At 43.5% G+C, this 13,033-nt stretch overlaps 1 protein-coding gene across 1 annotated transcript in view; it reads left to right on the top strand.

Moving 5' to 3' along the window:
* Positions 1-11,183, top strand: part of EIF2B3 (eukaryotic translation initiation factor 2B subunit gamma) — a 120,902-nt gene extending 109,719 nt beyond the window's left edge. Inside the window, exon 12 of the mRNA XM_075555518.1 lies at positions 11,002-11,183. Within this exon, the coding sequence (XP_075411633.1) occupies positions 11,002-11,054 (53 nt within the window). The 3' untranslated portion in view covers positions 11,055-11,183. The remainder of the gene's footprint in view (positions 1-11,001) is intronic.
* Positions 11,184-13,033: the final 1,850 nt, after the last annotated feature.

Here is a 13,033-nt window from a genome sequence, read left to right as displayed (position 1 = left end):
GTGACCTTGTAATGTGATCCATTTCAATACAGTTAGCAGTGGTAACCAGGCATCATCTAGCTCTGGTCTCAAGGTCCTGCAGACAGGTTTGCGGGGTCTAGCAGTTCATTGGACTAATTATTTCCGTGAATCTACAGAACAATGTAGAATATTCTCTCTGTGTTATACCAAATGACTCTGTTGTTCCTCCAAGCCTGTGGTCCCATATCCCTAGTCCAAGACTTATTCCCTCAAGGTGTTTGATTAGAGAGGGCTAAGAGGTGCTCATCACCTTCCTTGCAGACTCCACTATATTCATGGAATTGTTTGCAGCATAGATAAGCACATGTCTTAGTAGAACTATCTTCTGTCAAACCTATATATTTATTCTTGCTTTCATTCCCACACCTATTTGGTTTTTATGTCTATGCACTTATTCATAAATTCTTGTTAGTATAGGATTATATACATAAAATGCTATTTACGTCTGTTGCCTTTAACTCATGTACTCCTCCTGGTGTCTGTCTTTACCATCATCATTATTGCTGCTTCTCTCTTCTTCTATATTACCTTCCCCTTCCCCCAAACTATTATGTGTCTACCCTTTTTTTAATCATTTTATTAGGGGCTCGTACAACTCATCACAATCCAAACATACCTCAATTGTGTAAAATATATTTTTACATTCATTGCCCTCATCATTCTCTAAACATTTGCTCTCCACTTAAGCCCCTGGCATCAGCTCTCATTTTTTCCACTCCTTCCCCGCTCCCCCGTCCCTCATGAGCCCTTGATAATTTATAAATTATTACTTTGTCATATCTTGCCTTATCTGACAGGAGATCACATGTAGCTCCTTATAATCGGTTCCCCCTTTCCAACCCACCCTCCCTCTACCCTCCCAGTATTGCCACTCACACCACTGGTCCTGAAGGAATCATCTGCCCTGGATTTCCTGTGTTTCCGGTTCCTATCTGTACCAGTGTACATCCTCTGGTCTAGCCAGTCTTGCAAGGTGGAATTGGAATCATGATAGTGGGGGAAGAGGAAGCATTTAGGGACTGGAGGAAAGTTGTATTTTTCATCTTTGCTACATCACACCCTTACTGGCTCGTCTCCTCCCCGAGACCCTTCTGTAAGGGGATGTCCAGTGGCCCACAAATGGGTTTTGGGTCTCCACCCCCCACTCTCCCCCTCATTCACTATAAGATTTTTTTGTTCTCATGATGCCTGATACCTGATCCCTTCAACACCTCATGATCACACAGGCTGGTGTGCTTCTTCCATGTGGGCTTTGTGGTTTCTGAGCTAGATGGCTGCTTGTTTACCTTCAAGCCTTTAAGACCCCAGATGCTATATCTTTTAATAGCTGGGCACTATCAGCTTCCTTCACCACATTTGCTTATGCACCCATTTGTCTTCAGCAATTGTATCATGGAGGTGAGCACACAATTATATGATTTTTTTTGTTCTTTGATGCCTGATATCTGATCCCTTCGACACCTCGTGATTACACAGGCTGGTGTGCTTCTTCCATGTGGGCTTTGTTGCTTCTGAGCTAGATGGCCGCTTGTTTACCTTCAAGCCTTTAAGATCCCAGATGCTATATCTTTTAATAGCCGGGTTCCATCAGCTTTCTTCACTACATCTGCTTGTTCACCCTCTTTGTCTTCAGCGGTTGTGTCTGGAAAGTGAGCATCATAGAATGCCAATTTAATAGACGAAAGTATTCTTGCATTGAGGGAGTACTTGAGTGGAGGCCCAATGTCCTTCTGCTACCTTAATACTAAACCAATAAATATATGCACATAGATCTATTTTCCCATCATCATATTGAAATATATTTACATATGTACATGCCTTTATTTAGACCTCTATAAATGCCCTTTGCCTCCTAGCTCTTTCCTCTATTTCCTTTGACTTTCCTCTTGTCCCACTGTCATGCTCAGCCTTCACTTGGGTTCTGTAATTCCTCACGATTACATTGCCTTGATCAGTCCTTACCAGGCCTCTTACACCCTCCTTGCCACTGATTTTGGATCACTTGTTGTTCCCTTGTCTCTGGGTTGGTTAACACCAACCCCCACCTCGCCCTCTCCCATGTCCCCAGAACCATTGGTCTTGTTGTGTTCTCCTCCAAAGTGTTATCCAGCCTATCTTATCTAGATAAACCTGTAGAGATAATAATATGCACACAAAAAATAAGACAAAGCAAAACAAAGCAAGACAAGAAAACAAAACCATAACAGCAAAAAATAGAAAGGCCTGTAAATAGTTCCAGGTCTGTTTGTTGACATTTAGGAGTGTTTTCCGGTCGAGTCTGATGGGGTGTCACGCCCTGGCCCCAAAGTCTATTTTAGGTACTCCCTCGGGACTTCCCTGCTCTGCTCCCCTAGCTGTTCTGTTGCATGCCCTTAGTATTTTGCTTCGATGTGGTGGGGGAATGTTTCTTTTCATATGAAGATATTCTCTTGATATTTATAATATCTCATACAATATTTGCCCTTCTGTGATTGACTTGTTTTTCCATGATGGTTTTATCTTATTACAATCCTGTCAGCAAGGAATAAGGGTTCCAGTTCTCTGCAACCTCACCATTTGGGATTTTTTTGTTTGTTTTCTTTTTACTTTGCTATTAATGCTGATATCTCATTTCAATTTGTGTCTCTATAATGAATAATGATTGTAAACATTTATTCATGTGTTTGTTGGCCACCTCAATGTCTTCTTTGGCAAAATATTTTCTTTTCTTTTTAAAAAAAAATATTTTCATGTGCATTGCTTATTTCTCTTTATCCAAGAACTTTTTTCCTCTACATATTAGAACTATCATTTCTGACAGTGACCTCTCCTGAATGTCACTTACCTAGCTTATCAATTAGGGTATTTTGTTTTATTTTATTTCTTTTTCTTTACTATTTTATTAGGCCGCTTTTTAAAATCATTTTATTGGGGGCTCATACAACTCTTATCACAATTGTATAAAGTATATTTGTACATTCATTGCCCTCATCATTCTCAGAACATTCATTCTCCACTTGAGCCCCTGGCATCAACTCCTCATTTTTCCCCCTCCTTCATGAACCCTTGATAATTTATGAATTATTATTTTGTCTTTTTTTTTTGCTCTTACCACTCTTATAACAATCCATACACCAATTGTATCAGTGACATTTGTGCATATGTTGCCATAATCATTTTCAAAGCATTTTCTTTCTACTTGAGTCCTTGGTATCAGCTGCTCTTTTTTCCCCCACCCTTCCACTCTTAATAAATTATTGTTATTTTCATATCTTACACCATCTGCTGTCTCCTTTCACCCACGTTTCTGTTGTTTGTTCCCTTGGGGGAGAGGGGTATATATTGATCACTGTGATAAGTTCCCCTCTTCTCCCCCTTCACCCCCCTAGTTTCCCCCCTACCCTCATGGTATTGCTAGGGCTCTTATCTATGGCAATGTACACGCTCAGGTCTAGCTGGATTTGTAAGGTAGAACTGGGCCATGACAGTGGGGGTGGCATTAAAGAGCTAGAGGCCCTCTAGGCTGGCACGTTTATCTGGTATTCTCAACTCACTTAGTGGCAGCCTCTGCCCAGGGCCTCACCTAAGAAACTGAGCAGGGGCATGAACCAGTACTAGCCCCAGGCTTCATTATGATCATGTGCAGCTTAAACTCCAATATAAGGAGTCAAACTGCACCCCGGGGACACTACTCGTTTATAGCTTAAAAATATTTTTGCATCTGCCACCTGACTGTGTTCTCACATAAGCCATCTGAGGTGTTATTATTGACACAATTTGGCAAAATAAAACCAAGCTCTTCACAAGGTACGTAGCTAGTGGATAACACTAGTTAGATCTTTAGCCTGAGTTATTATCAGAAGGTCTCCAAAAGGACCAGAGGAAAAAATATTCCTAGCTTCCCAGGAGATTCTAGCCAGTGCTGCTTCTTTCCTCTCTTTGGTCCCTCTTTCCCAGGCCAATTGAAAAAAAAAAATCGGCCTTATACCCTGCCCTTTTTGGTCCTCAGAAGACTCAGGCCCTAACCCTTTCTCCTGTTTAACACACTGCCTTACTCAAACCTCTCCTTAAGGTGCAAAGCTTTGTTTCTTAAACGGGGAATTTTAAACTTTTGATAATTTATTTTAAATAGGATTCAGAACCCCTAGCCTTTTCTGTCTCCATTCCCTTGGAAGTGGTACCCAGAGAATCAAAAGCAGCTGCTCAGCTGGTCTTTGGAGCTACCTCCTCCATATTCTGTCCCCACCTCTGCCTCCACATTGCATTTTTCTTTCTTCTTTGTTTTCTTTTGACCCCCCACAATTTTTCTTCCACCTCCTTCCTGCCTCTTTGTCTTTGTAAATTTTGGGGTTTTTTTTAAAGCAGCACCACCACCCCCTAAATGTTTTCCTATTCTTTTAGCTCCTCCTGAAGTCAAGAGTTGCCTGTCTTTTGTTAAAAGGGTTTAGAAACTATAGGAATAATCAATGAGTGATCTCTTTTTTTATTAATTCTATTTTGCCTCCACCAAACCCTGCTTTCTTCTTGTGTGTTGGAACATGCTTATTTCTGCTTTCTTTCCTCCTTGTTTCCACCAAGGTATTGCCTCTTACTTTCACTTCACAAGACACATTTTCAGTCTGTGTGCAAATTTCTGAATGATCACTGAATGCCTGATGTTGAGGAGTTAGAGCTTGGCTTCTCCAGTCAGTGAGCACAGAGATAAGCTAGCCAAACCTCCATAGTCTCGTGGACCTTAGTATTTCCTGGACAATCAGTCTTCTCGTTCCTCTCTGTCCCCCACCCCCAATACCATTCTCCTTATACTCTCCCGCTAGAATCTTTCCTAATTTGATTCCAGTTCAGAATTTTCCTGTGGTTTTACTGGAGTCTACCTCAAACCAGTCCTGCTTGTTGTTGCCCATAGAGTTCCCTCCCGCATACTAAGCCTTCATAAAAATATCAACAGTACAGATATAATCACTCTCCTCTGAAATCAATTGGGCAAGATCTTTTCTCATCTCTAGGCAAGAGTAGACCAAAGGTAGAGTCTAGGATAAGGTGACCAGATGTTAACATTGGTAAAGCGGGACACCATTGATAAAACTCATATCCTGGTGAAATAGCCACATGGCAGCCGTATACCCTAGCTTGTCATGCATTCTTTCCAAAAATCGGGACTTTTCTTTGTTAACTTTTTTATTGTAGTTTGGGACATTCCCTTTATTTTTGTAGTTGGCAGCCTTACCTCAGGGTGTAATCTGATTGACAATCATGCTCCAGGACCAGCCCTGGCCTGAAGACACTCAGTATACATGGTCTGGACCTCCTTTCCATTCTTCTCACTGAAGGAAGCAGATGGCTTTAAAGTATAGAAGTACCCAGAACTGCCCCAGCCCTGTTCTTCCAACTCAAAGGGAAATCATATCTATTTAATACTTTTCAAAGCATCATGCTGGGTACTTTACATCAGTAATGTCCCTAAATCACCATAACAAGTTTGTGAGGAAACTAAAGCTCAAGACGTGAAATAATTTGCTCCAAATTAGGTAATAATTTGCTGAAAATCAGATTAGTGTCCAAGTCTTTCACCCTCAGATCCTCTTCCTTTCCTATACCATCACCTTCTCTCTCTCTCTTTCCTATCATTTCCTTCCAAATAATATCACCTCTTTCCAGTCTGGTGCTAGAACAGAAAACATTGTGCAAGTCCGAGACCTTGGTTTCTCTTCCTACTGGAGAAAGTTAAAAAGAAGTGGGCCTGTCCATGTGTGTTCTCATTGACAATACAATTGGAGGCTCTCCTCTATGTGTTCTTCATGTTCTGTTTTCATACTCTCATGGCCCTCCAAACACACAGTCAGCAAAAACCTGATTAGTACCAACTGTGTTCCAGGCACTTCTAGGCTAGAGGTATAAAGATAATGACTTGCTCTTTGATGCCCATTTACTCATGGTCTCTTATCGAGTAGGAGGAGGCAGCCATCTCCCACCGGCATCATGGCTGCCCTTAGACCCCTAGTGAAGCCCAAAATTGTCCAAAAAGAGAAGCAAGAAGTTTATCCGGCACCACTTAGACCATTATGTCAAGATTAAGCACAGCTGGCGCAAGCCTAGAGGCATTGACAACAGGGTGTGGATATTCAAGGGCCATCTCTTCATGCCCAACATTGGTTACGGACAACGAGAAAACCAAGCACATGCTGCCCTGTGGCTTCCGCAACTTCCGATCCACAACATCAAGGAGCTGAAAGTGCTGCTAATGTGCAACAAGTCTTACTGTGCAGAGATCGCTCACAATGTTTCATTCAAGAATCAGCCATCATAGAAAGAGCCAGCCCATCTAGCCATTAGTCACCAATCCTAACACCAGGCCGCACAGCAAAGAAAAATAATAGATGGCCCATTTGCAAGTTTCATTTGTGCTAAATAAATGGAAGAAGAAAAAAGAGAAATGTAGTGTATAGTACCACAAGTACAATGAGTGGTAAAGGACTTAATTAAGAGCATAAAGGAGAAATAGGCCAGTTCTTACAAGGATTAAGAATACTATCTTAAAGGCAAGAAACTAAAAACATCAAACTCACTGACATCAAGCCAATTCCGACTCATTGCTATCCTTTAAGATAGAACTGTCCTTCAAGGTTTCCAAGGCTGTCCATCTGTACAGGGGCAGAGAGCCTTGTCTTTCTTCAGTGGAACAGTTGGTAGGTTTGTCGACCTTGTGGTTTGCAGCCAGCACATAACCCACTACACCACCAGGGCTTTGTTAAAGGCAAAGGGCAAATCACAAAAGATTTGGCTAGTTCTCAATGTAGGAAGCCGAGAACCTCTTGAGCAAAGGGGGCAGTGTAAGCAGGCACCTACAAGCAAAATAATAACCCCTCAGGACCAATAATGAGAGTAGCCATACCAGGAGGGGAAGAGGAAGGTGGGGGGAGAAAGGAAACCAATCACAATGATCTATATGTAACCCCCTCCCAGGGGGACAGACAACAGAAAGGTAGGTGAAAGGAGACAGCGGTCAGTGTAAGACATGAAAAAAATAACAATTTATAAATTATCAAGGGTTCATGAAGGAGGGGGAAAAATGAGTTGATACCAAGGGCTCACATAGAAAGAAAATGTTTTGAAATGATCATGGCAACATGTACAAAGGTGCTTGACACAATGGATGGATGGATGGGTTGTGCTAAAAGCTGTAAGAGTCCCAATAAAATGATTTTTTTAAAAGAAACTGCAAACCTTATCCAAAATCTAGCATATAAAATGCAAGGGAGAAATGTAGCAAGAACAAAGCTGGAAAGGTAGGCAGAACAGAAGCCACATCTGAATCCCCAGGCCTGTCAAGCTACAGGTTTCCTCAGCAGAGAGGCGATGAACAGACCCAGACATCTTTCTCGGCCTATCTTGGTTCCATCATCAGGGATCTTTATTTTACTACACCAGGCGTCCTCAAACTGTGGCCCACCGAGATCATTTATCTGGCTCACCGGGTGTTTTTGCCCCGTGTTGGTTTTTTTTACTTCAAAATAAGATGTGTGCATAGGAATTTGTTCATAGGTTTGTTTTTTTTAAAACTATAGTCCGGCCCTCCAACGGGTCTGAGGGACAGTGAACTGGCCCCCTGTGTAAAAAGTGTGAGGACCCCTGGGCTACACCAATACTTTCTGAGGCCTCAGGAAAACCCATATCTGCCTATCAAGGTCACATCTATCATCTATCAGGGTTGCACTCGGGCTCCCAAATCTGGCCAAAAAGGTGTTGGACCTATCCAGGCCATGGAAAGCTAGGCCAGAAAGAATCCATTTTCAGCTAAGTTGTTGGCCTTTTCTGCTGATCCAATAGAAGACTGAAGAAACTCCTTTTCTCTACCTCTGCCCCATAATTTCAAGCAAGAGACAAACAGCGTGCCCCTGGCTCCTCTTGTTCCTTTCAGAGCACTGCTTCAGAAACCCCTTTCTGTGGCCCTGTTTCCTTAAAAGGTTACCCTGTTCTTATCTTTCACCCCATGCCCAGCTTCCAGGGCACTCCCCTAAATTGATTCAGACCTTTGCAATCTTTCTGGTTCAGTCATTCTCCTCACAAACATTCGTTAGACAACTTAAACTACTTCATCAGTGAACGCTCCAGCTTCATGACTCCTTGAACTACTCTACTGACCTTGACCAGCCTTGGCTTCTTTTCACCATTAGCTCTCCATTATATGGCCATGCCTTTTCCTTATCAATGCCCCAAACCTCTGAACTCCCTTTGTGCCAGTGGCTATTGCTAGATGGTAGAGGTATTATCATAAGTATACTGCCCCTGCCCTCAGGTATGAAGGTTACATACTAATATAGATACTATTAGATGCTGTGGTTCACCCAGCGAGAAGTGGTCGCTTCAGAAAGAAAAACATCGCATACTGCAGGTGCCTAACTAGAGCATTTGGGATAAATAAGAATACAAAGAGCTTGAAGCATTTACTGATGAAGATCAAAGACTACACCCTTCAGTATCGGTTACACTTCAACATAAAGAAAACAAATATCAAAAAACAAAATATCATCATGATAAACAGCGATGGTGTTGAAGTTGTCAAGGGTATGTTTTTTACCTTGGATCCATAATCAACAGTCATGGAAGCAGCAGCTAAGAAACCAGATGATATATTGCATTAGGCAAATCTGCAAAAAAGGCGGAGGGGGGGAAAAGGCCAGAGATCCAGAGAAGAACTCTTGTCTTCTTTTGGCTGTGGATACGAGCTGAGTCAGTTTCCGAGGACATCAGAACTGTATGTAAATGGATATAGCAGACGGTGTAAGATACAGCAATAAGAGTTCCTGTGGGGAGGGGGCGATAAACACGAGCTGAAATCAAGGAGTTCAAGAAGAAAGAAAATCTTTTGAAACTGACTGTGGTAGCAATTGTACAATACTACTTGATGTGATTGAACTATGGAATGTTATGATATCAGCAAGAGCTCCAATAAAAAATATTTTTAATCTGCAAAAGAGTGATATAAAGTGTTTAAAATCAGTGGTGTCACTTTAAGGACTAAGATATTTCTGACCCAGGTCATGATATTTCCGGTCCTCTGCTATGCACGCAGAGATACACAGTGTACAAGGAAGACCACGGAGAACTGGTGCGTTTGAATGAGGGTGCTAGATCTTTCTTGGAAGAAGCTCCTTAGAAGGGTAGATGGCAAGACTTTGTCTCACATACTTTGGAGATGCTATGTGATCCAGGAAGGACGAGTCCCTGGAAAAGGGCATCATGCTTGGTAAAGTAGAGGTTCAGAGGAAAATAGGGAGATCCGCAGTGAGATGGATTGGCACAGACGCGACTACAGCAATGGCACAAACATGAGGGCGATGCAGGACCAGGCAGTATGTTGTTCTGTTGTACTTGGGTAAGAACCAAGTTGATGGCACCCAACACCAGCAGAGAGTGCGCTGAGAGAAGGCGGGACGTGCAGTCCACAGAGGGAAGACGGACACGATAGTGTGGTTTGTTGGGATAATTGGAGAGTACTAAGTAGGAGGTGAAACTGGAGAGAGAAGCCGGAACCAGGTCACAGAAAACCTATGGATTTGGACTTTATGGAAGTCCAGATATTCTCTGTTTCACAGGTACTCACGTAGCCATTTATTTAATTGCATCTTTATGTCAGCACAGTGGAAGAGGTGGGATGATTTCAATGTAATTCCCTTCCTCCTATGGTTAGATCCCTTTTTTTTTTAATATATAAATACTTTTGTTGGGGGCTATTACATCTCTTATCACAATCCATACATTCATCCAGTATATTGAGCACATATGCTACCATCATTTTTTTCTTTTTTAATCATTTTATTAGAGGCTCATACAATTCTTCTCACAATCCGTACATCCATACTTCGTGTCAAGCACATTTGTATATTCGTTGCCCTCATCATTCTGAAAACATTTGCTTTCTACCTGAGCCCTTGGTATCAGCTCCTCATTTTTCCCTTCCCTCCCTCCTTTATGAGCCCTTGATAATTTATAAATTATTACTATTTTGTCATGTCTTACATCATCTGACATCTCCCTTCACCCACTTCTCCGCCGTCTGTCCCCCAGGGAGGAGATTATATGTAGATCCTTGTAATCGGTTCCCCTTTTCCAACCCACCTTCCCTCCACCCTCCCAGTATCACCACTCTCAACACTGGACCTGAAGGGATCATCTGTCCTGGATTCCCTGTGTTTCCAGTTCCTATCTGTACCAGTGTACATCCTCTGGTCTAGCCAGATTTGTAAGGTAGAATTGGGATCATGATAGTGGAAGGGAAGAAGCATTTAAGAACTAGAGGAAAGTTGCATGTTTCATTGTCACTACCCGGTTAGATCCTTTTATCCTCATTTTCTTTAGCTCTTTCCATCCATTTCCTGTATTACACCAGAGCATTTCATGTTCTCCATTCTCACACCTTCGTGCCTTTGCTCATGGTTTCCTAACAATCTATAATACCTCCACTCCAGACAACAGAAAAGGGGGTGAAGGGAGACGCCGGACAGGGCAAGATATGACAAAATAATAATTTATAAATTATCAAGGACTCATGAGGGAGGGGAGAGCGGGAAGGGAGGGGAACAAAGAGGACTGGATGCAAAGGGCTTAAGTGGAGAGCAAATGCTTTGAAAATGATTAGGGCAAAGAATGTACAGATGTGCTTTATACAATTGATGTATGTATATGTATGGATTGTGATAAGAGTTGTATGAGTCCTAATAAAATGTTTAAATAAATACATAAAGTTAAAAAACAACCTTCCCTCCAAATTGCTGCCTGGAAGGAAAGCCTCTGTTAATCGTCTAAGAGCCATGTGTATAGTCTGCCCTATCCTGCTATGTGTGAGATACTGCCTCCCTCTGTGCCACTTTAGCAAACTGGTTCTCAAGAGCAGATCCAGAATAGGAGAGGAATTTGTGAGAATGGAATTAGAAATGGTTGGGTTTGCAATGGCATCTTTTGCTGCCAGTTCTCAGAAAACTTTTTCTTTTTCTTTTGTAGCCAAACGAGTGAATGAAGTGATCGTGGGAAGTGACCAGCTCATGGAGATCTGAGTTCTGAGGAAGTCTACTCCTCCTCTTGGCCCCCAAAACTGCAGACATTGTTGGATAGCCCACCTCTTTGACTCTGTATTTATTTCCCAATAAAGAGGACCTTCCAAAGGCATGGGGGCTTGTGGAGCAGTTCTAGTCTCCGTGTCATTTGGGCTCCAGGGATGCACCGTGTGTGCTCACAGATCAAGGAAAAACCAGCTAGACACAAGTGTGGAACAATTAGGCCAGAGCAGCAGCTGTCCAGTGATCAAGCTGCTAAGAGGGAGCTCTCTGATTGGCTGGCCCAGAGCAATCCTTAAAGCACCTTTCACTGAAGACCTCTGATCCCAGTCATAGACCTAGCTGCTGGCAGGGCAGTGTCTGCAGATATTGCTCCTCTGCAGTGCTGCATTTGAGCAGCCCAGCTTGTTCCCTCGGCTCTGGACTTTCTGCTCCTGCTCCACCTGCCTTGTTTTCCAAGCTCTCAGCCCTGTCCTTCCCACCCTTGCTCCCTAGCCCCCAGTATTCACTCCCTAGCCTCCCATTCAGTCTAGCCACTTTCTCCAGCTCAGTTACTGCTCCATGGAGACTTGTAAAGCAAGCAGAGGACAGCCCCTGTGCAGCCAAACAGCTTATGCGCACAGGTTTTAGTGGTGGCAAGAGCAGGGAAGGAGGGCCATGGTCTGAGAAGTCAGACCTCTCCCCACTTCCCCCTCGGGAGATCTGCCCACCCTGCTACAGAACAGCTGGGATCCTGTATCATGGTTTGACATTTTTCTGATTCTTCTCCAAATGCACTCCTTTATACACTAATTATACTGCCTCTCCTGCTTCAGATAATTGAGCAAAAAGATTTCCATATTCATAGCCCTAGCCACTTTCCCTCCACCAACCCCCATCTCACACACACACAATACGCACTTCCCTGGCCCCTCCCTGCACTGCGTTTACAACCTGCAGGTGTTTGGTAGAAGATAAAAGCGACTCCTGGAGTGAAATTTCACCTCTTGCCATCATCAAAGATTTCTCTTGATGTCCTCACTGCACTGTGGGTGGCAGTAATTATGAAGAATGGTTTGAAATACTGGTTTCTACACTGCTTCAAAAATCTCAGGGCACTCAAGTCCCTTGCATAATTTAGCCTAATCTTTGTGTTCTTCCTCATCTTGTGAGAGACTAGATGTATTTCCCCCTGGGGGAATCTCCACCCCCACTTGTCTTTTGGGGAGCTTGAGTACCACATTCCTCCCACTGGTCAGGACAAGGTTCCTGGAGTTTGCTCTAATCAGACAGGAGCTGAAAAGATCCAGCTGAAGGAGCTAAGATGGGAGGCTTCGACTGAGCAGGGGGAAGGGTGGTACCAAAGATGAGCCAAGCCTTGGCCTCCCACTGGAACGGAAGTGAAGTGTGTGGGGCCCTGATGGTGTGGGACGGAGCTCTGGCCTTGGAAATGGTCTCTGGTTGTGGCCAAGTCACTGCTTCTTCTCTGTTAATATTCCATCTGCAAATTAAAGGAAAATGTGGGTGATTTTTAAAGGCCTTTCCTGTTCTCAGACTTTATCCCCTTTTCCAGAAAGTTCATGGCTGCTGGCCTATGGTGTTCATGTGTCCCAAGAGGCCAAAAAGTTTCCTCCACCACAGAAAGGGAATGGAGCCAGGGAGGGTGGGGTAGGGGAGGAGAGGATCATGAAAAAACTGCCCCAGAGCCTTCCTAGACCGTTGCTCACCTTTCCCACTGAGCCCTGAGCACCCCGGCAATGAGGTGGAAGAAAACAACTCTTCCCTGTGCCCTGGCACATGCCTACCAGCAGCCCCTAGCACCCAGGAAAAGGGAGCTGAAGAAGCCAGGACTCCCCAGGGGAAGGCCGATCTGAGTGGGGCCCGCTGGGAGTAGCCCCAGCCAGGCTACTTGTGTTGTTTCCCAACAAGACTGGCTGAATGCCGTGATGTTTCCATTGTCCTTCACTTTGCCCTGTCTCTGCAAGAAGGCAAGGGCCAGT

Source organism: Tenrec ecaudatus, chromosome 1 (assembly GCF_050624435.1).
Source record: "Tenrec ecaudatus isolate mTenEca1 chromosome 1, mTenEca1.hap1, whole genome shotgun sequence".
Taxonomy (NCBI): Eukaryota; Metazoa; Chordata; class Mammalia; order Afrosoricida; family Tenrecidae; genus Tenrec; species Tenrec ecaudatus.
This window is presented reverse-complemented; position numbering and strand designations above follow the sequence as displayed.